This window comes from Balaenoptera borealis (genome assembly GCF_965194805.1).
Source record: "Balaenoptera borealis genome assembly, chromosome: 8".
Taxonomy (NCBI): domain Eukaryota; kingdom Metazoa; phylum Chordata; class Mammalia; order Artiodactyla; family Balaenopteridae; genus Balaenoptera; species Balaenoptera borealis.
Genome location: NC_138865.1, coordinates 94367258 through 94392281, shown reverse-complemented (window position 1 = coordinate 94392281; position 25024 = coordinate 94367258). Strand labels below are relative to the sequence as shown.

Here is a 25024-nt window from a genome sequence, read left to right as displayed (position 1 = left end):
GTAAGCATAGAACAAGGATTTGCATCCAGATAGCCTGGTTCTGGAGGTTATGCTTTTAGCCACTATGCTATACTGCTCCTTTAAATGCTTTTAAAATTCTCTCGTTAAATTTGTGTTTCCTAAAGCTTTCTATGTTTGGCCTGAGCTTGATTCTAAAGGACTTCATAAACATACTCTGCTAATTCATTTCTGCCTGAGAATTTATGTTCATGTATGTTGCATATGTAGAATGGTCTGTTTCTTACACATAATATGTAAAAGTTACATATTCCCTATGTATTTCCAAAGAGGAACTCATTCAAGTGATTATAAACAATGAATAATTACTTAAATTCATTAATTAGATTGGGTTTCCACTACCTCAGTTTTTTTGCTTGACCTAAAGTCTTGTTTATTATAGTTATAGCTGTTGACTAGTATATGATAGCAGACTTGTATTTTAGATAACAATCATAATTTCTAGTTGGAGTTCAGTCCCACAATTGTTATTTTAAAGAAGTGTTTCTCAAAATAATGTGAATATGAATCACTGGGGTTAATATTAAAATGCAGATTCAGATTCAGGTTGAAGCCTGAGATTCTGAATTTCTATCAAGCAGTAAGTGTCATTTTGATATAGTACATGGAAAATTTCAGATTAACATATCGCTGATTATCTAAGGGCATCCTTCAGAATCTTTTTGGGATTTACCTTGCTTGGGCACAGTCCACTGACTTTTAGGTTATAATACAGAAAAGTGTTTGGAATGGATTACATTGGATTTCGTGGCAGGGACCCTACTTGAATCCCTGTTTCCTCATGATGGCTCTTACAACTGATATTCTATTCAACTTATATCTAAAACTTTGTCCTGTATCCTTCATCGTTCATTCATTCATTCAGCATTCAATAAGCACCTAGTATGTGCCAGCCTAGTCCTTGTCTTAAAGAAGCTCTCATTCTTGAGACCAGAGAAGAGGAGGGTAGACTCAGACATGTAAAATAAAAAGTCAAAATAAGTATTTTTGGTGTTACAATAGAAGTTTGTATGAGGGCACAAGGAAAGTAATTATTTGCTTCTAACAGCTCGACATTTGTGAAAATGTCAGGTAAGGTTTCAAAGAGAAGGTGTCCCTTGAATAGAGTCTAGAAAGAAGAGTTGTCTAAGCAACAGTGGAGCAAAGAACATTCCAAGCTAAGAAGTCAGCATGAAGATGGACAATGGCCTGGCCTGATTGAGGAACCAACCTTCTGCTGGTATCATTGCGTCATGGGTCTTTGGATCATTTGGGAGAAAAAAAGCAAAGAACTTGCTGCAGTTGACAGTAGAGACTGAAAAAGCGTTAAAGGGTTAAGCAAGGGAGTGATTGATCATTGCCTTGTATCAGCAGTTTAGCTGCTGCATCTGTTCCTTGCTTGTTTTAACATCCAGGCACTATATTTATGCTGAAGTATACAACACCTTAGTCTTCTGAGTAACCTGATAAATAAGTGTATGTGCGGAATCTTCATATTTCAAAATGTTGTTGTATAGTATTTGGTATGTAAAATAATATTTATAACATATTTGCTATGAAGTCTAACAAAAAAGGTACCTGCTAACTCCCTAAGCAGCTTTACAACTGAGCATTACTGAAACTTTTGAAGCTACCTGTGGTCAGATATTTTATGATGTACATTAATACATGATGTATCAATGAGACAAAAGTGCATATGACAGTAATGCCAAACAATGTCCTAAAATTTTCTTTGGGTCACTTAACAATGTGATAAAATTTCTTATCATTACGTAGCTATACATTACTTCTAGTAGTTCACTAGTCACTTTGAAGTGACTATTTAACTTAACTAATAAACCTAAAATATGATACCAATAAACTTATTTACAAAACAGGAACAGACTCACAGACATAGAGAACAGAAGTGGTTGCCAAAAGGGTGGAGGTTGGGGTGGAGGAGGGGTGGATTAGGAGTTTGGGATTAGCAGATACAAAGTATTATATATATATATGTATAACTGAATCACTTTGCTGTGAAGTAGAAATTAACAGAACATTGTAAATCAACTGTACTTCAATAAGATAAATTTTTAAAAAAATTAAATCCCAAAATCAAAGATTTATAGAATATTAGAAATTGAAAGAAATCTAAATACTCTAGCAGAGTGTTGCCAAATCCCAATTATATTATAGGCTAGGAAACAATTTAAAATCCACCGTAAACCCCAATAATATGATTTTTAAAAGACTAGGTGAGTGTGAAGGATGAGTTCAGTCAAAACCACTGACGTGAAGCACTATGAGAAGATCCAGATGTAAGGCAGTGCCATTGTTTTACAGAATATTAGATCAATGACTCAAAGGCGATTGCATCAATTTCATTTAACTGAGGTAAAAACTGAACTACAGAGACATTAACTCACTTAGCCAAGATTATATAGTTCAATACTACTAGACCAATTAGAGGAAATGCATTTATTGAACAGCTACTATATGTATGGAAGACACTGAAATAAGTGTGTGAAGGGAATATATTTGTCTAAGGCAGGGAAGAGACAATCTGTTCTATGGGTAAGAAATGATGTATGCAGATATAAAGGTGTATGTATGTATGTATGTGTTTGTGTGTTTTGTCTTTCAGGACAAAAGGGTATAGGAATGGATTGGGGCCAGAGGGTCCTTATATATAAGACTAGAGAATTTGGACTTTATCCTCTATGCAATGGGGAACGAATGGAGAATTTTAGGCAGGGAAATTACTCAGATAAATTTGTATATTAGAATGACTGTAGCAGTGTGGATGGTAATCTGAAGGGAGAATTCTGAGGCAGGGAAACCAGTTAGGAGGATATACTAATAGTTCCAGTGAGCATAGACAGAAGGCCTTTCCTAAGCAGTAGTTGTGGTTATTAATAAATATACATTAGCTAAAATATTCATGATAGCTATAAGCATTAATAACCCATTTTTAAAAAACTATTCATATCTGACAATGACTCTCAAATATCTTCAGAAGCCTCATTTCTCCCTACCTGCCTCTCAGTTTCAGTCAAAAGAGCACTAGAGTCAAGGACAGAGAGAAAAACTGGCCCTGGGCTTCAGAGTTTCCACTGACGCCCCTGCCATAGAAGATACTGTGTGAACTGAAGCATGTGTACTGAAAATCATTCAACTGCCTCCTCCCAGCTGGCTGAGATGAACCCCATTAGCACCAAAAGGATGATTCAGGGTGATAGGCTCTTGGTCCTATAAATAAGTAGAAATGACCCCTTAGTGCCTCACCCTGCGTGGTTATATGAGTATTTCACATTTTGAACGAATAAGGGCTCTCAGTAGCAGAGAAGACTAGGTGACTGAGGGCCGTAGGTACATTTGAGTTAGACTTGAAAAGCCCAGGCAACCATGACAAGCTATATAAACCCTAAGCATGGGCAGTTAGACCTACAGTTTGGCTCTCAGCTCTGTTCGTTGTTATGATATAATCTCTTTGTAACTTGTTTTCCTCATTTGAAAACACAGGCATAATTAAACTAAATTTAGTCACTTCTTGTTAAGGTAAAATGACAGTGTTGGTGAATGTGTTCACTGCAGGGTTTGAAAGATAGGTGATTGAAAAAGACAGCAACAACAAAATATTAAGCAAAAAAGTTAAGCAGTGTCAAGTTGGGTTTAAGATCAGTCACTCTGGAGTTAGGGCTGTCTGGGTTTGCATTCAGACTGCAATACTTACTATCTTTGTGCCCTTTGGCAAGTAACATCATTAAGCCTCAATTTCCTTCATCTTTTTTTTTTTTTAACATTTTTATTGGAGTATAATTGCTTTACAATGGTGTGTTAGTTTCTGCTTTATAACAAAGTGAATCAGTTATACATATACATATATCCCCATATCTCTTCCCTCTTATGTCTCCCTCCCTCCCACCCTCCCTATCCCACCCTTCTAGCTGATCACAAAGCACCTAGCTGATCTCCCTGTGCTATGCGACTGCTTCCCACTAGCTATCTATTTAACATTTGGTAGTGTATATATGTCCATAAATACACTACCACTCTCTCGCTTTGTCCCAGCTTACCCTTCCCTCTCCCCATGTCCTCAAGTCCATTCTCTAGTAGGTCTGCGTCTTTATTCCCATCTTGCATCTAGGTTCTTCATGACCATTTGTTTTTTTTTTTTTTTAGATTCCATGTATATGGGTTAGCATACAGTATTTGTTTTTCTCTTTCTGACTTACTTCACTCTGTATGACAGACTCTAGGTCCATCCACCTCACTACAAATAACTCAGTTTCATTTCTTTTTATGGCTGAGTAATATTCCATTGTATATATGTGCCAAATCTTCTTTATCCATTCATCTATCGATGGACACTTAGGTTGCTTCCATGTCCTGGCTATTGTAAATAGAGCTGCAATGAACATTCTGGTACATGACTCTCTTTGAATTATGGTTTTCTCAGTGTATACGCCCAGTAGTGGGATTGCTGGGTCATATGGTAGTTCTATTTTTAGAGTTTTAAGGAGCCTCCGTATTGTTCTCCATAGTGGCTGTATCAGTTTACATTCCCACCAACAGTGTATGAGGGTTCCCTTTTCTCCACACCCTCTCCAGCATTTATTGTATGTAGATTTTTTGATGATTGCCATTCTTACCAGTGTGAAATGATATCTCACTATAGTTTTGATTTGCATTTCTCTAATGATTAATGATGTTGAGCATTCTTTCATGTGTTTGTTGGCAATCTGTATATCTTCTTTGGAGAAATGTCTATTTAAGTCTGCCCATTTATGGATTGGGTTGTCTGTTTTTTTGATATTGAGCTGCATGAGCTGCTTGTAAATTTTGGAGATTAATCCTTTGTCAGTTGCTTCATTTGCAAATATTTTCTCCCTTGCTGAGGGTTCTCTTTCCCTCTTGTTTATGGTTTCCTTTGCTGTGAAAAAGCTTTTAAGTTTCATTAGGTCCCATTTGTTTATTTTTGTTTTTATTTCCATTTCTCTAGGAGGTGGGTCAAAAGGATCTTGCTGTGATTTATGTCATAGAGTGTTCTGCCTATGTTTTCCTGTAAGAGTTTGATAGTGTCTGGCCTTACATTTAGGCCTTTAATCCATTTTGAGTTTATTTTTGTGTATGGTGTTAGGGAGTGTTCTAATTTCATTCTTTTACATGTAGCTGTCCAGTTTTCCCAGCACCAGTTATTGAAGAGGCTGTCTTTTCTCCATTGTATATTCTTGCCTCCTTTATCAAAGATAAGGTGACCATATGTGCCTGGGTTTATCTCTGGGCTTTCTATCCTATTCCATTGATCTATATTTCTGTTTTTGTGCCAGTACCATACTGTCTTGATTACTGTAGCTTTATAGTATAGTCTGAAGTCAGGGAGCCTGATTCCTCCTGTTCTGTTTTTCTTTCTCAAGATCGCTTTGGCTATTCAGGGTCTTTTGTGTTTCATTACAAATTGTGAAATTTTTTGTTCTAGTTCTGTGAAAAATGCCAGTGGTAGTTTGGTAGGGATTTCATTAAATCTGTAGATTGCTTTGGGTAGTAGAGTCATTTTCACAATGTTGATTCTTCGAATCCAAGAACATGGTATATCTCTCCATCTATTTGTATCATCTTTAATTTCTTTCATCAGTGTCTTATAGTTTTCTGCATACAGGTCTTTTGTCTCCATAGGTAGGTTTATTCCTAGGTATTTTATTCTTTTTGTTGCAATGGTAAATGGGAGTGTTTTCTTAATTTCACTTTCAGATTGTTCATCATTAGTGTATAGGAATGCAAGAGATTTCTGTGCATTAATTTTGTATCCTGCTGCTTTACCAAATTCATTGTTTAGCTCTAGTAGTTTTCTGGTAGCATCTTTAGGATTCTCTATGTATCGTATCATGTCATCTGCAAACAGTGACAGTTTTACTTCTTCTTTTCTGATTTGGATTCTTATTTATTTCTTTTTCTTCTCTGATTGCTGTGGCTAAAACTTCCAAAACTATGTTGAATAATAGTGGTGAGAGTGGGCAACCTTGTCTTGTTCCTGATCTTAGTGGAAATGGTTTCAGTTTTTCACCATTGAAGATGATGTTGGCTGTGGGTTTGTCATGTATGGCCTTTATTATGGTGAGGTAATTCCCTCTATGCCTACTTTCTGGAGGGTTTTTATCATAAATGGGTGTTGAATTGTGTCAAAAGCTTTTTCTGCATCTATTGAGATGATCATATGGTTTTTCTCCTTCAATTTGTTAATATGGCGTATCACATTGATTGATTTGTGTATATTGAAGAATCCTTGCATCCCTGGGATAAACCCCACTTGATCATGGTGTATGATCCTTTTAATGTGCTGTTGGATTCTGTTTGCTATTATTTTGTCGAGGATTTTTGCATCTGTGTTCATCAGTGATATTAGTCTGTAGTTTTCTTTTTTTGTGTGACCTCTTTGTCTGGTTTTGGTATCACTGTGATGATGGCCTTGTAGAATGAGTTTGTGAGTGTTCCTCCCTCTGCTATATTTTGGAAGAGTTTGAGAAGGATAGGTGTTAGCTCTTCTCTAAATGTTTGATAGAATTCGCCTGTGAAGCAATCTGGTCCTGGGCTTTTGTTTGTTGGAAGATTTTTAATCACAGTTTCAATTTCAGTGCTTGTGATCGGTCTGCTCATATTTTCTATTTCTTCCTGGATCAGTCTCGGAAGGTTTTGCCTTTCTAAGAATTTGTCCATTTCTTCCAGGTTGTCCATTTTATTGGCATATAGTTTTTTGTAGTAATCTCTCATGATCTTTTGTATTTTTGCAGTGTCAGTTTTTACTTCTCCTTTTTCATTTCTAATTCTATTGATTTGAGTCTTCTCCCTTTTTTTCTTGATGAGTCTGGCTGATGGTTTATCAATTTTGTTTATCTTCTCAAAGAACCAGCTTTTAGTTTTATTGATCTTTGCTATCGTTTCCTTCATTTCTTTTTCATTTATTTCTGATCTGATCTTAATGATTTCTTTCCTTCTACTAACTTTGGGGTTTTTTGTTCTTCCATCTCTAATTGCTTTAGGTGTAAGGTTAGGTTGTTCATTTGAGATGTTTCTTGTTTCTTAAGGTAGGCTTGTATTGCTATAAACTTACCTCTTAGAACTGCTTTTGCTGCATCCTATAGGTTTTGGGTCATTGTGTTTTCATTGTCATTTGTTTCTAGGTATTTTTTAGTTTCCTCTTTGATTTCTTCAGTGATCTCTTGGTTATGAAGTAGTGTATTGTTTAGCCTCCATGTGTTTGTATTTTTTACAGATTTTTTCCTGTAATTGATATCTAGTCTCATAGTGTTGTGGTCAAAAAAGATACTTGATAAAATTTCAATTTTCTTAAATTTACCAAGGCTTGATTTGTGACCCAAGATATGATCTATCCTGGAGAATGTTCCATGAGCACGTCAGAAGAAAGTGTATTCTGTTGTTCTTGGATAGAATGTCCAATAAATATCACTTAAGTCCATCTTGTTTAATGTATCATTTAAAGCTTGTGTTTCCTTATTTATTTTCATTTTGGATGATCTGTCCATTGGTGAAAGTGGGGTGTTAAAGTCCCCTACTATGATTGTGTTACTGTCGATTTCCGCTTTTATGGCTGTTAGTATTTGCCTTATGTATTGAGGTGCTCCTATGTTAGGTGCATAATTATTTTCAATTGTTATATCTTCTTCTTGGATTGATCCCTTGATCATTATGTAGTGTCCTTCTTTGTCTCTTGTAATAGTCTTTGTTTTAAAGTCTATTTTGTCTGATATGAGAATTGCTACTCCAGCTTTCTTTTGATTTCCATTTGCATGGAGTATCTTTATCCATCCCCTCACTTTCAGTCTGTATGTGTCCCTAGGTCTGAAGTGGGTCTCTTGTAGACAACATATATATGGGTCTTGTTTTTGTATTCATTCAGGCAGTGTATGTCTTTTGGTTGGAGCATTTAATCCATTCACATTTAAGGTAATTATCGATATGCATATTCCTATTACCATTTTCTTAATTGTTTTGGGTTTGTTATTGTATGTCTTTTCCTTCCCTTGTGTTTCCTGCCTAGAGAAGTTCCTTGAGCATTTGTTGTAACGTTGGTTTGGTGGTGCTGAATTCTCTTAGCTTTTGCTTGTCTGTAAAGGTTTTAATTTCCCCATAAAATCTGAATAAGATCCTTGATGGGTAGAGTAATCTTGGTTGTAGGTTTTTCCCTTTCATCACTTTAAATATGTCCTGCCACTCCCTTCTGGCTTGCAGAGTTTCTGCTGAAAGATCAACTCTTAACCTTATGGGGTTTCCCTTGTATGTTATTTGTTTTTTCCCTTGCTGCTTTTAATATTTTTTCTTTGTATTTAATTTTTGATAGTTTGATTAATATGTGTCTTGGTGTGTTTCTCCTTGGACTTATCCTGTATGGGACTCTCTGTGCTTCCTGGACTTGATTAACTATTTTCTTTCCCATATTAGGGAATTTTTTGACTATAATCACTTGAAATATTTTTTCAGTCCCTTTCCTTTTCTCTTCTTCTTCTGGGACCCCTATAATTCGAATGTTGGTGTGTTTAATATTGTCCCAGACGTCTCTGAGACTGTCCTCAATTCTTTTCATTCTTTTTTCTTTATTCTGCTCTGTAGCAGTTATTTCCACTATTTTATCTTCCATGTCACTTATCCATTCTTCTGCCTCAGTTATTCTGCTATTGACCCCTTCTAGAGAATTTTTAATTTCATTTATTGTGTTGTTCATGATTGTTTGTTTGCTCTTTGGTTCTTCTAGGTCCTTGTTAAACGTTTCTTGTATTTTCTCCATTCTATTTCCAAGATTTTGGATCATCTTTATTATCATTACTCTGAATTCTTTTTCAGGTAGACTGCCTATTTCCTCTTCATTTTTTAGGTCTGGTGTGTTCTTACCTTGCTCCTTCATCTGCTGTGTGTTTCTCTGTCTTCTCATTTTGCTTATCTTACTGTGTTTGGGGTCTCCTTTTTGCAGGCTGCATGTTCGTAGTTCCCATTGTTTTTGGTGTCTGTCCCCAGTGGCTAAGGTTCGTTCCATGGGTTTTGTAGGCTTCCTGTTGGAGGGGACTAGTGCCTGTGTTCTGGTGGATGAGGCTGGATCTTGTCTTTCTGGTGGGCAGATCCACGTCTGGTGGTGTGTTTTGGGGTGTCTGTGACCTTATTATGATTTTAGGCAGCCTCTGTGCTAATGGATGGGGTTGTGTCCCTGTCTTGCTAGTTGTTTGGCATAGGGTGTCCAGCACTGTAATTTGCTGGTCGTTTAGTGGAGCTGGGTCTTGGCATTGAGATGGAGATCTCTGGGAGATTTTCGCTGTTTGATGTTACATGGAGCTGGGAGGTGTCTGGTGGATCAGTGTCGTGAACTTTGCTCTCCCACCTCAGAGGCACAGCCCTGACGCCTGGCTGGAGAACCAAGAACCTGTCCTCCACACGGCTCAGAATAAAAGGGAGAAAGAAAGAGTGAAAGAAAGAAAAAGTTAAAATAAAATAAAATAAAAGTTATTAAAATAAAAAAAAATAATTAAAAAATGTATTTAAGTTATTAAAGAAGAAGAAAGAAGGAACTAAGAGAACAACCAAAGCAAAAAACAAATCCACCAATGATAACAAGTGCTGAAAACTATAGTAAAAAAAAAAAAAAAGAAAAAACCGGACAGACAAAACCGTAGGACAAATGGTAAAAGCAAAGCTATACAGACAAAATCACACACAGAAGCATACGCATACACACTCACAAAAAGAAAAAAGCAGGGGGGAAGAAATATATATATATATATATATATATATCGTTGCTCCCAAAGTCCACCTTCTCAATTTAGGATGATTCGTTGTCTATTCAGGTATTCCAGAGATGCAGGTACATCAAGTTTATTGTGGAGATTTAATCCTCTGCTCCTGAGGCTGCTGGCAGAGATTTCCCTTTCTCTTCTTTGTTTGCACAGCTCCCGGGGTCCAGCTTTGGATTTGGCCCGGCCTCTACGTGTAGGTCGCCTGAGGGCGTCTGTTCTTCGCTCAGACAGGACGGGGTTAAAGGAGCAGCTGATTCGGGGGCTCTGGCTCACTCAGGCCGGGGGGAGGGAGGGGTACGGAGGCGGGGTGAGCCTGCGGCGGCAGAGGCCGGCGTGACGTTGCACCAGACTGAGGCGCGCCATGTGTTCTCCCATGGAAGTTGTCCCTGCATCACGGGACCCTGGCAGTGGCAGGCTGCACAGGCTCCCGGGAGGGGCGGTGTGGAGAGTGACCTGTGCTTGCTCACAGGCTTCTTGGTGGCTGCAGCAGCAGCCTTAGCGTCTCATGCCCGTCTCTGGGGTCCGCGCTGATCGCCGCAGCTCGCGTCCGTCTCTGGAGCTCCTTTAAGCAGAGCTCTGAATCCCCTCTCCTTGCGCACCAGGAAACAAAGAGGCAAGAAAAAGTCTCTTGCCTCTTCGGCAGCTCCAGACCGTTTCCTGGACTCCCTCCCAGCTAGCCGTGGCGCACTAGCCCCCTTCAGGCCTTGTTCACGCAGCCAACCCCAGTCCTCTCCCTGCGATCCGACTGAAGCCCGAGCCTCAGCTCCCAGCCCCCGCCCGCCCCAGCGGGTGAGCAGACAAGCCTCTCAGGCTGGTGAGTGCTGCTCGGCGCCGAGCCTCTGTGTGGGAATCTCTCCGCTTTGCCCTCCGCACCCCTATTGCTGCGCTCTCCTCCGTGGCTCCGAAGCTTCCCCCCTCCGCCACCCGCAGTCTCCGCCCGCGAAGGGGCTTCCTAGTGTGTGGAAACCTTTCCTCTTTCACAGCTCCCTCCCACTGGTGCAGGTCCCATCCCTATTCTTTGTCTCTGTTTTTTCTTTTTTCTTTTGCCCTACCCAGGTACGTGGGGAGTCTTGCCTTTTGGGAGGTCTGAGGTCTTCTGCCAGCGTTCAGTAGGTGTTCTGTAGGAGTTGTTCCACGTGTAGATGTATTTCTGATGTATTTGTGGGGAGGAAGGTGATCTCTGCATCTTACTCTTCTGCCATCTTGAAGCTCCTCCCCTTCATCTTTAAAATGTAGATTCAAATAGCATCTCACAGAGTTTGTGTGTTTGTGTCACAAATAGTTAACTTTCAATACTAATTATTATTACTGTATTATCATTGACATTTTTCCCATCCAAGAAAAGTTGTTGTGCTGTATAAAGGTATGACATTTTTGGTTCATTAGCAAATTTCTGTGACTTGTTAATAAATCTTGGAATCTTTGAGTTAAATGGAAATTTATAAAACATCCAGTCAGATTTCTTATATTATAGGGATCCAGCCATGCATGGACACTTCCAAAGACGAGAGCTCCTTCCCTTATTGGTCTCTTGATCTACCATATGTCCACTCATTGGAACCATGTGATAACTCTCATAGGACAGTTTTCTTTGATCAAGCAAAATTCACCACCCCCTCTAAATTTCTCCTTAAATAAAGCCAAATTCCTTTCCTAAATGACCTAGAGGTATATACTTGCCTAGAGAACATCCGTTCATGTATTTGAAGATATTTAGATATCTATTTTGGTTTTCCCTACACAGAGGATTTCTCTACATATTTGAATGCAGCCTAACATTATTGGTTCATAAGTACACTTTTGACCACAATAACAGTTTTACTTTATTTTTTAATGTTAACTACAGGCATGCCACAGAGATATTGCAGGTTTGGTTCCAGACCACTACAATAAAGCAAATAGCACAATAAAGCAAGTCACACAAAGTTCTTGGTCTCCTAGTGAATATAAAAGTTATGTTTATAGTATACTGTAGTTTATTATATGTGCAATAGCATTATGTCTAAAAACACAATGTACATACCTTAATTAAAAATAACTTATTGCTAAACAATGCTAACCATCATCTGAGCCTTCAGTGAATTGTAATTTTTTTGCTAATAGAGGGTCTTGTGTCAGTGCTGACGGCTGCTGACGGATCAGGGTGGATGCTGGAGGCAGGGGCGGCCAGGGCAATTTCTTAACATAAGACAACAGTGAAGTTTGCCCCATCAGTGGACTCTTCCTTTCATGAGTGATTTCTCTGTAACATGCAATGCTGTTTGATAGCATTTTACTAAAAGTAGAACTTCTTTCAAAACTGAAGTCAGTCCTCTCAAACCCGCAGCTGCTTTGTCAACTAAGTAACATTCTAAATCTTTTGTTGTCATTTCAACAATCTTCAGAGCGTCTTCACCAGGAGTGGATCCCATCTCAAGAAACCACTTTTTAGCTCATGCATAAGAAGCAACTCTTCATTTATTAAGGTTTTATCATGAGATTACAGCAATTCAATCACATATTCAGGCTCCACCTCTCATTCTAGTTCTCTTGCTATTTCCACCACATCTGCAGTTACTTTCTCCACTGAAGTCTTGAACCCCTCAAAGTCACCCATGAAGGCTGGAATCAGATTCTTCCAAACTCCTGTTAATGTTGATATTTTGACCTCTTCCTATGACTCAAGAATGTTTTTTTTAAATTGAAGTATAGTTATATTATACTAGTTTGAGGTATACAACATAGTGATTCAATATTTTTATAGATTACATATGATACAAAGTTATTATAAAATATTGACTGTATTCTCTGTGCTGTACATTACATCCCTGTGACTTATTTACTTTATAACTGCCAATTCTTACCTCTGAATCCCCTTCACCTATTTCACCCCTCCTCCTCCCCCTCTCTTCTCTGGTAACCATTAGTTTGTTCTCTGTGAGTCTTTCTGTTTTGTTATATTTGCTCATTTGTTTTGTTTTTTAGATTCCACATATAAGTGAAAACACATTATTTGTATTTCTTTAAGAATAAATGTTCTTAACGGCATCTAGAATGGTAGATCCTTTCCATGTTTTCAATTGACTTTGCCCAGATCCATTAGAGGAATCATTCTCTATGGCAGCTATAGCCTTATGAAATGTATTTTTTAAATGATAAGACTCAAAAGTCAAAATTACCCCTTGATCCATGGACTGCAGAATGAATGTCATATTAGCAGGCATGAAAGCACATTAATCTCATTGTACATCTCCATCAAAGCTCTTGGGTAACAAGGTGCATTGTCAGTGGGCAGTAATATTTTGAAAGGAATCTTTTTTTCTGAGCAGTGGGTCTCGACAGTGGGCTTATAATATTCAGTAAACCATGTTGTAAACAGATGTGCTGTCATCCAGGCTTTGTTGTTCCATTTATACAGCACAGGAAGAATAGATTTAGCATAAGTCTTAACTTCCCTAGGATTTTCAGGATGGTAAATGAGCATTGGCCTCAACTAAAAGTCACCAGCTACATTAGCCCCTAACAAGAGAGTCAGTCTTGAAGCTTTGAAGCCAGCCATTGACTTCTCCTCTCTAGCTATGAAAGTCCTAGATGGCATCTTCTTCCAATATAAAGCTGTTTTGCCTACATTGCAAATCTATTGTTTAGTGTAGCACCTTCATTAATTATTTTACCTAGATCTTCTGGATAACTTGCTGCAACTTCTACATCAGCACTTGCTGCTTCCACTTGCACGTTTATGTTATGGAGACAGCTTCTTTCCTTAAACCTCATGAACCTCTGCTACCTTCAAACTTTTCTTCTGCAGCTTCCTTACCTCTCTCAGCCTTCACAGAATTGAAGAGAGTTAGGGCTTTTCTCTGCATTAGGCGTTGGCTTAAAGGAATGTTGTGGCTGGTTTGATCTTCTATCCAGACCACTAAAACTTTCTCCAAATTAGCAATAAGGCTGTTTTGCTTTCTTATGATTGTTGTGTTCTCTGGAGTAGCACTTTTAATTTCCTTTAAGAAATTTACATTTGCATTCACCACTTAGCTAACTATTTGATGCAAGAGGTCTAGCATTTGGCCTATCTCGGCGCTAAGCTTAATCATTTCTAGCTTTTGGCTTAAAGTAAAAGGTGGGAACTCTTTTTTTCACTTGGACACTTAGAGGCCATTTTAGGGTTATTAACTGGTTTACTTTTAATACTGTATCTCAGGAAATAGGGAGGCCTGAGTAAAGGGAGAGAGACAGGGAACAGCTGGTCAGTGGAGCAGTCAGAACACACAACATTTATCAATTAAGTTCACGGTCTTACAGAGCCTGGTTCATGGCACCCCGAAACAATTACAATAGTAACATCAAAGATCACTGATGACAGGTCACCATAGCAAATATAACAATAGTGAAAAAGTTTGAAATATTGAGAGAATTACCAAAATGTGACACAGAGACACGAAGTGAGCAAGTGCTATTAGAAAATTATGCCAATAGACTTGCTTGATGTAGGTTGCCACAAACCTTCAATTTTTAAAAAATATAATATCTGTGGAGTGCAAAGTGAAGCACAATAAAATGAAATCTGCCTGTGCTGCTAAATTGTGGTGACCTTGAACCACTACAATTGATTTCCTGTTCCTAATCTCAGGACTTTACATATATTCCCATGAATCTTTACCATGAAACTTGTAGCTCATGGTTGACAGTGGATGGACTGCTCGAATAACTTGATGAAAGTGTGGATTTAAAAAAAGAAATATAATGTTTACAACTGAATGTACTGAAACACATTTATATTTTTATAAATATGTGTCTACACAGGTTTTCTAAGATTTTTATAAGAACATGTCTTGATTAATTTTAAATGGGAGTTATTAAAACAAAATAGTATTTAGAAAATTAATTTGAATTTCGAGTCCTGTGCTACAATTAGGTGCTTCATCATTGTGCTTCTGGGCTGTGGACCCAGAAAAGCCAGGTTTCATTACTGTTCACAACTTGGCATCAACCTCCCTTTCTCAGTGTATCTCTCTGAATTTTCCAGTCACCCTGGAGGAAGAGTGCTGGAAATTTTTATTTTCCTTCTTTTTTTCCTCTAAGTTGCTTATTTTTTCTTGATAGCCCTTGCCAACACATTCACCTGGAAAACTCCTACTCAGTCTTCAAGACCATATTCATATCACTTCTCCAAGAAGCCTTCGGAAACCTCCCCAAGGGAATTGTTGCTCCCTGTCTATTCTCTCACAGATTTCCATTGTGCTACTTCCCAGTGAACTGCTTGATTACAAGTAATTGGAAATTCCCACTTAATAAGAGAGGCACAGAGGAAATGTACTGACTCAAAAAAACCTAAATAGGGTTACAAAATAAAACTGTGTGAAAAGCAAAGGGCAGCTCAGTTTCTAGAAGATCCAGGTCCTGACTCCAAGACTCTAATGACTTATCTTGCTTGTCCTTGCTAGCTTTCTCCTCACTTACCTCAAACTGATTTTCTTCACAAATTGAGAAATACAGCTCTTAATAGTATCCACATTTTAAATTTCACCATTTGCTACTAGAGAGGGAGAATGACCCTATTTATCAGAACCAGTGTGAAAAATCTCAGGGAAGTACCATGACTTCACTACCAATGGACTCATCAGTTGTGTGACCAGAGGGACAAAATACTATGATTAGCTTGCCTTAAGTGTAGTTGCCATTGCTGGGCCAGGTTTCGGTGGGTAGGGAATCAGAGTTATCTAAAACCCTGGCACCTTTTAAGGAAGACATCTAGCTGTCAGGGCATATGAAGGCAGTTTTCAGGGTGGGGAGACAGGAAGGTAGTACCGAATATCCCACAGATGTTCATTGTTTCCTACTTATTTGCATCTATTTTCACAACTAGATTTGAAATCCTTGAACGCAATAACTATATCTTAAGACAGTGACCATGCTGCCTCATTTTCCAGGAACTAAAACTTGGAATATGAATAAACTTGGAATATATATATACATACACATATATGTATTTTATAATACTTAATATGCATAACTTGTGTTTAGTAACATATACTCCTATTTTTCTATAGTGTTTGCAACTCTTGGCAGCCAGTCTTCATAGTTAAATCTGACAACTAAAATATAAGTCAAATATTTTAATAATTCTGTTCATAAGACAAAAGCAGACAAAAATAATATTTACATATATGACCAATTTAATAATATGTATTTATCTCCAAAAGGAGCCTTGAATTGAATTATTGGGCTTTTAGTTCCAGTCATAAAGTGATGGGATGAATCTTTTCGGTGATCTTTTTCAGATTGTATTCATACTTTAAAAGATTCTTGGTAGCTAATTGAGTAGAGTGATCGGCCTTTCAAAACAATTTTCACCTCTGTGTTTCTGCTACTTTGTCTCCTTTCTGTTCATTTTTGGCCTGGTGATGTTTCTCAAGGCTTAGATTCTCCTTTTTCTTTTGGATTTACCTCCTGCAGGAAGGTGCACACTCAAAGACTACTCTTTTGCCTCACATCATTCAGATCCCCTATTTCATCACTGACTTCCTTTGTGGTTTGTGTTTCTGGACACTGACACTTGTTTCTTCTATACCTAACTGCTCTGGTTTTTCTAGCTCTAGGAAATGTGGTTTTGTACTTCATCTCTTGTTTACTTGGGGATATGTGTTTCTCCCTCTGTAGGCATGTGGGACTGTTACAGTGGCTTCCAGATTGGGAAGAATCTTCACTTTTAGAAGGACACTTGAGTCTCTTCCCAGCCGTTGAAGGAAGCTTCTTGTATTGGATGGTGGCTGAAGATGGTCTCCCACAGTCTGATTCATAGCCATGCGTCTTCTTTTCTTTTGAGGGCTCACAGCATATATTTGGGGTGAAGTGTCCTCTTCTGTGGCTTCCTCTCAGAGAGAGATTACTTGAATCTCTGCTTACAGATCTCTTTGTAAGTCCAGCACACCAGGATTTGGATCTCTGAGTACTGGACCTTGATTGTCTTTGGATTCCCCTACTGCAGTGTGAACCAACTTCTGCAAATTGGGAGGGTTGTCTGGACTTCATCCTCTTTTTTCTGAGAGAGCTCAGCTTCCTACCATCTCTCTTAGAAGAAAAGGCAGTTTCTGAAATGCAACTCCAGGAAGGGTCCCTCTTTCTGGATTTGCAATTTATTAAGGATATTTGTCTGGGCAATCTTCTCTGAAAGGTCTGTGGTGAAGAATCTGAACATTTGTATTTTTCTTCTTTTTTCTGGAAATTGATCTGCTGGCCAAGGTTCAAAACCTTTTTTTCTCTTAGGCTGTTCTTCCATGGCTGCCCCTGATTAAAAATTGCTGGGGAACTGAAGGTGCGTACAGTTGTTTCACTCTTTCCCATATCCTGGGCATGACCAGGAAACAAATTTATCCCTTCTGTCTTCCTCTCTTTAACATTTTTTTTGCAATTCAGTAAGCCTGGGCCCCTCTCCCTTGGTGTAGCCCAATTCAGGAACATGCTATTGGTATAAGTTATACCTTTGTGATCTCCTGATTCTGATTTTTCTTTGATCCAAGCATGGATTTTGCTTGCTGCTTTATGATGGACTAATGGGATTTCAGATTTCTTCAAGGAAGTGTTACCATTTGGAAATGCTTTCAAGCCTGACAGAGGCCTCTCCTCATTATTCCATTGGCCCCAGGTGTTTTTAGACTGTTTTATGTCATGTTGAGATGCCAGTACAGTCTGATCCTTAGGCAAAGGCAAAACAGGAGCTGATGCAACAGACCTCTTTTCTACCCAAGGTGAAGCAGAAGGAAATTGATAGATGGCTCGTTGGTCATAAGTCTCCATGTTGTAAGGTGAATGAACAAAACTGATAAATTCATGCAGAAAATGGTGGGTGTGTTGTTGGAGATAAGGTTCTAGGAGGTTAATGAAGGATTCACTGTCCAGGTCATATTTTGTCATGTGATGGAGAATGGTGGCTAGGATATTCTTCACTGTGTAGCCATAAGCTCCATAAACAGCTGTTAGTTCCCGTTTCAGCCAGCAGACCAGCCGGTGTAGGCAACCAGGGTTTCTCTTGAAATAACTGGCTGACAAGTGCTTTTCGAATCTGTAGCCTTGGACATGTGCCACCCAAATTCCGGAATAATACAGAGCTCTTCTGAACTTCATTACCACCTGGTCTCTAAAGTGACCCACAGACATGGAGTTTGGTTGGAACATCTTGCTGTCCCCAAACTCTCTCAGTAACTCCTGGACAGTCAGCTCTCTCAATGGTCTCATGTTCCTTGTAATGCCCTCAAGGTTTAGACCAAGATGATTGTTTTCAGAAGTTACTACATAGCTTTCTTCTTCTGAGGGAAGAAACAATGAATCTTCTTTGGTGTCATCCTCTGGCCTGGCGGAACAACACTGTGATGGAAAGTACGGCACGCTGAGCGAAGGCATAGATTTCTTTCTTGGTCTTGAATGTAAAGATTCATTACTGCTCTTGTTGGAACAGGGATTCCAATCGGCCTCATTCTGTATACTCTCCAAACAGTTAGGACATTCACAGTCAGATGAGAAATCTAATGGCATTGCCCTGAACAGATTATATTTCTCAGTTGTATGTGAGAAAAATCGGTTCAAATCAGTTCCTCATCTGGCATGAAAAATATCTATTAAAACCATTCCATGCATATTTCTGTAATATGTTTTGTCTCTATGGAATAAATTCTAGAATAAAGTTAAGAAGCAAACTATTCCCTCAAATTAATAAATAATGTTCTCAATAAAACCCAATGTAGACAAGGCAATGAGGATTCAGGCACACTAATTTTCTCTTTCTCAAATTTGTTACTGCAAACTCTGAAAAGCAAATTGGAAATAAACATCAAAATTTAAGTATCACATCCTTTAATCTAGCAATTCTAACTCTAGAGTTTTAATCTAGATATACAGATCTGCAAACACATATATATATGGATTTTCTAATAACAAAAAAAAACTGAAAACAATTGAAATATCCATTAGTAGGGAACTTGTTAAATAAATGATCGTTTATCCATAGTATTTAACATTATGTAACCATTCCAAAAAAATAGGCAAATCTATACAGACTAATAGGTAATGATGGCTGAATATATTGTTAAATGAAAAAATTTATATAGAAGAATGAGAAACTATTATAAAAATCTTAGAGAGTAATCATTAATTTCTGGCAGTATTATGAACTAGACACCTTGAAAAATTGTCCCACTAGGAATAACAAAATAATGCTAGCTATAAGTAAATGTAGCTAATTATAAATATATCTCAACTTAAATTGAGAGGTAATGAGTGAAATTCTCAGAAGCCAAATCAATAAATAAATAAAAGTAGAAACCTAGAGAGGGAAGTGAGCTCTGATACCACTAGTTGCCAGTATCTGGTATCCTTGATCTTCAGTTAGGAAAGAATTGAGAGCTGCAGATGATAGGAGACAAAGAATGGACTCTGCCCAAGTTCGAGTGTCTAATGGGAAACCTCTGCATAAATCTGTGCACCCAAAAGTTTACATTCTTACTGAAAAAGTGAATTAGAAAAAAAAAAATCACCCCACACGAGAGTCAGCAGGAAATCTTAGCTGAGATTTTGTAACCAGAAACAATTAAGTATGTCTGCAGACTAAATTCAAACAATCAGTTTTCCTAAAAACCTCAAAAGGATCATTTATTTTGAGGTTGGTAGTGACCACAGGCAACTGGTAGAGGCAAACACACATTCTTCCTGGAGGAACATAACAAACCCAGGTCTCATGACAAATTTCCTCTAAATGAGTTCACAATCAAAAGTCACTAACAAACAAGAAATAGCCATCATAAGCATGAGTCCACAAAAATAACAGAGAGCAAATTTGTCTCCTAAGAGAATCAGAAAATAAAATGAGTATGCGGGATGTGCATGAACTTCAATCCCTTCTTTTATGGATGGTTTCAAGCTACTCTTTCCAGAAGCGATGCTTTCACTAAGTCATCATTCATCTTGAAAAGCAAAGATGACAGAAACAGATTACGTTATTTAGCAAATTTACCTCCCAGAGGACCTGGAAGTGTCCACACGCATTTGAGCCTTAGCCACTGGATTAATTTGGTTGTAGGGGATCTCTTCTGTTTTGTTTGCCTTAGAGACAGAATTTAGAACACAAGGCAAGTTCTGCTGTGGATTGGGGAAACAGAGACAGCTCCAAGTTTCCCGTGAAACTTGGTATCTTATGTTTCCCAGTGGTGTCTCAGGTGACTTTAACATGCAAGCCCTGATTAAGACAGAATTCACCTCCATGACTTATAGGTTGCCAGAACTCTTTAATTTTCCAATAGACCAGTCAGAGCCGACACTGTAACGCATGGTCTGACTCAGAAGAGAGCAGGAGCATGAGGTGGAATATAGGTTTTCCTGATGAACACACTCCCTAAAGAACAGTTGCTATTCTGATATTAATATTTGGATTTAAATTATTTAGTCAGAAAATTGTCACTGTCTCTTTAAATGCAAAATCTGAATAAACCTGTTAGCATATGTGCAAAGCAGTTAATCAACATCTTGGTTATCTCTGTACCAACTTTTTGGTTCAAAATTATTAAAAGTTGTGCTTTTTCAGAACCTTTATTCACCCATAGCTAAATACCAGTTAATATAGACAACACAATTGGGAAGTCATTCAAAATAAAATGTTTTCCTTTTTATTTATTTATTTATTTTTTGGCTTTACTTTCTGTTATTCTCCTTTTAAGTTTAGTCATGCTTACCCAGGCTATTGGACCCCTCTCAGACCCAGGAGAAACCAGTTTAGCTCATGAGCTATTTTGGGGAATTAGATAAGCAACTTTGTGTCAGTGCTCAGCCCCTAACAGAGTTTAATAGAATAGCCATTTTAGTGTTATCTTGAGTAGGTTTCATTATGAATTCCCAAGACAGTGCATTACTTTTAAAAAAAAAAAAGTGTTTTGTGTGATTTTATAATTCAAAATAGACACCATTTCTGATATACTTGTAACCGTAAGGTAGTATAGAACCACATTCCCTGTAACCTTCATACCTATGTCAGCCCTATAGGGAGGAAAGAACAGTACAGACATGAGTTCTCGTTCTACTGTTACCCTGGCCGAATTCACATATGCTCCCTGAGTCTCAGTTTACTTATCTGTAAAATAAGGCTTATAGAAAGACTCAAATGAGATAACAGATGCAAAAAGTACTTTGTACAATACAATGCTTATTAGTAATAAAGTGCTCTCAGGCGATGCTCTCATCTGTACACTGTGTCTAACACTGTAAAAATACTTGATAAATATCTGTTGAAGAGTGAGGAGGAGAACTAGAGGAAGGATGAGAGGGAAGAATGGAGAACATAAGAGAAGGCCATTCAGGTTTCTCTTCTGGATGCTTTGTATTTCAATCTATCTCTCCATTTTTTTCTGCCATCAATTTCTTCCTTTCCTTTTCTTCTCATTTTTACTCCTTGGTTCCTAAATACTCAAAATTCTGAAGAAGTTTAGAAAGGAAGAGGTTGTTGGGAAAGAGATGCACTGACATCCAAAGTGAGAGAACTTTAGACTTAGGAAGATCATAAATTGACAATGGCAGGATGATGCTGAACAATTTATCTGATGATTAGTAGCCAAGAGATCAGACCCTGTATTTTCTTACCTGAGTTCTGAGCTAGCTACTTAGAAACCTTAATTTTCTGTTTTTGGGGTTTTTTTTTTTTCCCCAAGTTCCATGGCTCTTGAGCAGAGTTTCTATCTAAGCACTATTAGGGCCAGATAATTCTTTGTTTTACTTTGTAGAATGTTAAGTACCATTCCCTGTCTACCCAATAGATGTCAATATCCCCCACCAAGTATGACAATCATAAATGTCTCAAGATATTGTTAAATGTCCTCTAGGGAGGCAAAATTGCCCCTCATGTTGAGAACCACTGCTGTACCATCTAAAATGATTGCGTTTGAGATAGGGGTTTCCTCACTAGATCCAAAAGCAGTTCTCCTACCAAGAAGCTGTAGTATGTACATTCATGAGAAGAATCAAGTGTAAATTAGTTGAAAAAGCATGGGTTTTGAAGCCAGAAATTCTGAGTTTGAGTTTTGACTCTTTTCATATGGATTTGTCTTTCATAAACAACTTAGTTAACTTCTCTGAGGTTTATGTACTTTATATATTAGAGCATGGAAGTTTTCTTCACAGCATTTACCATCACCTGCATATTATACATTTATATGTCTATTTCCTCTCTGACATTACTATAAGCTCCGTGAGGAAAAAAGGATGAAATATTTGGTTTATATACTCCTGTTCCCTCATAACTTAGAATAAGTTTGGCATATAGGAAGGAGTCATATGTATTTGCTGAATAAATTTTCTGTGCTCAACACAAAGTCCAGTGTCTAGTATATATAGGTGTCAACAATTGTGCTTATAGACAATTCTCATTATTCAGGATAGGTATATTCTATAAAGTCATCACAATCACTGAATTGGTTAACTTTGAACCAATGCTCCTAGGGGAAATACAGGGTTAGATTCTACTGAGCCTCTGGTCACGTTTTTATTGATGGAATGATACATATAACCTTGTTTTACTTGTGTCTGTTTAAAGACATCTTATTTAATATATATTATTGATTCATTAACATTGAGCTCTCGGCCAACAGCACTATAATTCCTGGCTGAATGAAGCTCATCTAACACATGTATTTTCTCCATAAGGCACATCACAGTTTTCTTGCACTTAGGAAAACTAGCCAGCATTTCAGCATTACACGTGGAGGTCATTCTAAACAGCAAAATCACCAAAAGAAGGGGGAGAAATGCAAAAATATAGCACTAAATAGACCATGAAAAGAAAACTTGTTTTAGTTTGAGAGCTGAAGCAAGAAGGCAGAGTGTCACTTTGTTTGACCTGAGCTGGGAATGTGTGGGTTGGGTGACTCAAATTTTTTGCCTTTCTGCCCATGTCCATGAATGACCATGAAATCACCAGGAGCACTGACTTTGGGGTATAAATAAATTTTAGGGAGTAGGCAAAATAACAGATACAGAATCCACAAATGATGATTGACAAATTTGTGGACAAGGTCAGCTTCTGCAAGGGGATACAAGAGAATTTTTACTAACTTAACTATCAGGCAGAGTAACGAGATCTCATCCCAACCTTTGTATCTTACTCTTTATACCTAACAAATGAATGGAGCTTCTCTTGCCAAGGTGACTCCTTCACAAACACACAAAGGAAAACATTGACTACAAATTCCAAGTACATGCTTTGTTCCAGTCTGTGTTCCTTATGGTCCTTCATCCTCCGTGTATTTGGAGATTTTCCAGCTATCTTTCTGTTATTGATTTCTAGTTTAATTTCACTGTGGTCTAACAGCATACTTTATATGCTTTCTATTCTTTTAAATTTGTTAAGGTATGTTTTATGAGCCAGAATGTGATCTACCCTGGTGAATGTTCCATGTGAACTTGAGAAGAATGTGTATTCTGCTGCTGTTGGATGGAGTATTCTATAAATGTCAATTAGATCAAGTTGATTGATAGTGTGGTTCAAGTAAACTATATCTTACTGATTTTCTGCCTGTTTGATCTATCAATTACTGGAAGAGAGGTGGTATTGAAGTCTCTAACCATAATTGTGCATTTGTCTTTTTCTCCTTGCAGTTCTATCAGTTTTTGCTTCATGTCTTTTGATGCTCTGTTGTTAGGTGCATGTGGTGTTCTCAGAGAACTGACCCATTTATCATTGTATAATGTCCCTCTTTATCTCTGAAAATTCCCTTTTCTCCTTTGTATGAAATTAATATAGCTACTTCAGCTTTCTTTTGAATAATGTTAGCATGGTATATCATTCTCCATCCCTTTGTTTTTAATCTAAGTCTTTATATTTAAAGTGGATTTCTTGTAGACAACATATAGTTCGGTCTTGTTTTTATATCCACTCTGACAGTCTCTGTCTTTTATTGGTGTATTTAGACCTTTCACATGTAAAATGATTATTGATATAGTTGCTTTAATGTTTACCATGCTTTTAACTGTTTTCTTTTTGTTGCATTTGGTTTTTGTTTCTTTTTGGTACTTTATTTGAGTCTCACAAACATGCCATGAGGGAAGTATCTCATGTTAATCCCATTTAGAAGTGCAACAAACAACACTACCTAAATTGACTTAACCAAAGTTACACAGAACAAAAATAACAGAGCCATAATTTGAAACTTGCTAATATTCTTTACTTGACTAAACATTATCTTCTGTATACCCAGTGATTTCAGCAATAAAACTCTGATAAAGCCTCCAAACCAAGTAGAACCATGCCCTCAGAATCATTAAGATCTGTATGCCTCCTCAAGGCTTTCCTCTCTTCAAAACCAACCTGGGAAGGAGATATTAAGAACTTAGAATCTTTGCTCTAGTTAAACCAAAATGCCATGTATTAACCAACAGTTAATAACAAATCCTAATGAGGCTAGCATAAGAACAAAAGTAAAAGGGGAAAAAACAGCTTTGCTTCATTTATGAATAGACTAGAATTATCCATGGAAACCAAGCCTATAGTTTCAGGGTGCCAGGTTTCTTAAAAAGCAAGAAAAAATTTAGCCGTATTCTCAAACCAGGCTGTTCAGTTTTATTTTCCCATTGACTGAGGTCATTTAAAATGAATTGTTACAACCTGGCTCCTGAATCACCATCTATTTTCCTATAAAAGTGCCTCTCCCTGCTTCCATGGGGAAGAGAGGAAAGACAGAACTGGACTTGGGCCCAAACCATAATTTTAGTAATTACTAAACCAAGTGACTGCAGCCATAATTGAGTCATTCAAAGCCAAATGGTAGCACTAATTAGTTTGTCAAATTTGAATAAAAGAGCTTTTTTGGAGAGAACAAGTGGAATGGAGCTAAGGAGCCCCAAACTGTCAGCCATGGAGTGGGAGACCTTTTTCAAGCAGAGAGGGTCTTCCCTGCATCATGGTTCTCTTGTGTGACAGTGATAGATGTTCCTCATTACAGATTATGGCCTTGTCACACTTAAATTAATCTCTCTTCATGTCTTCAGGCCCTGCTCACTCCCCTGGGCAACAGTCATCAATTTACATGGAAAGGCACCTAGAGAAACACAGAATCTATTTATCACACTTGCTCTGAGTGTACTAACAGCGACTTCAACCCAAGCATGGACCCACATTTCAATCGGCTTTACCTCTGCAACATCATAAATAGTGTCAAGGGGTGTGTTGTTAAGAAAATGGTTGGAAGGAGAGTGAGAAATTCATGAAAATTATGCGAGTCAGTGAACTCCACCCTCGG

General features: G+C 37.9%; 1 protein-coding gene across 1 annotated transcript; it reads right to left on the bottom strand.

Annotated features, from left to right (window-relative positions):
* Positions 1 to 10574: 10574 nt before the first annotated feature.
* LOC309634160 (E3 ubiquitin-protein ligase Topors-like) lies at positions 10575 to 24780 on the bottom strand. The gene has a single exon (XM_082403972.1). It carries the CDS (start codon positions 18282 to 18284, stop codon positions 16221 to 16223), a length of 2064 nt encoding a protein of 687 aa, XP_082260098.1. The 5' UTR covers positions 18285 to 24780; the 3' UTR covers positions 10575 to 16220.
* Positions 24781 to 25024: the final 244 nt, after the last annotated feature.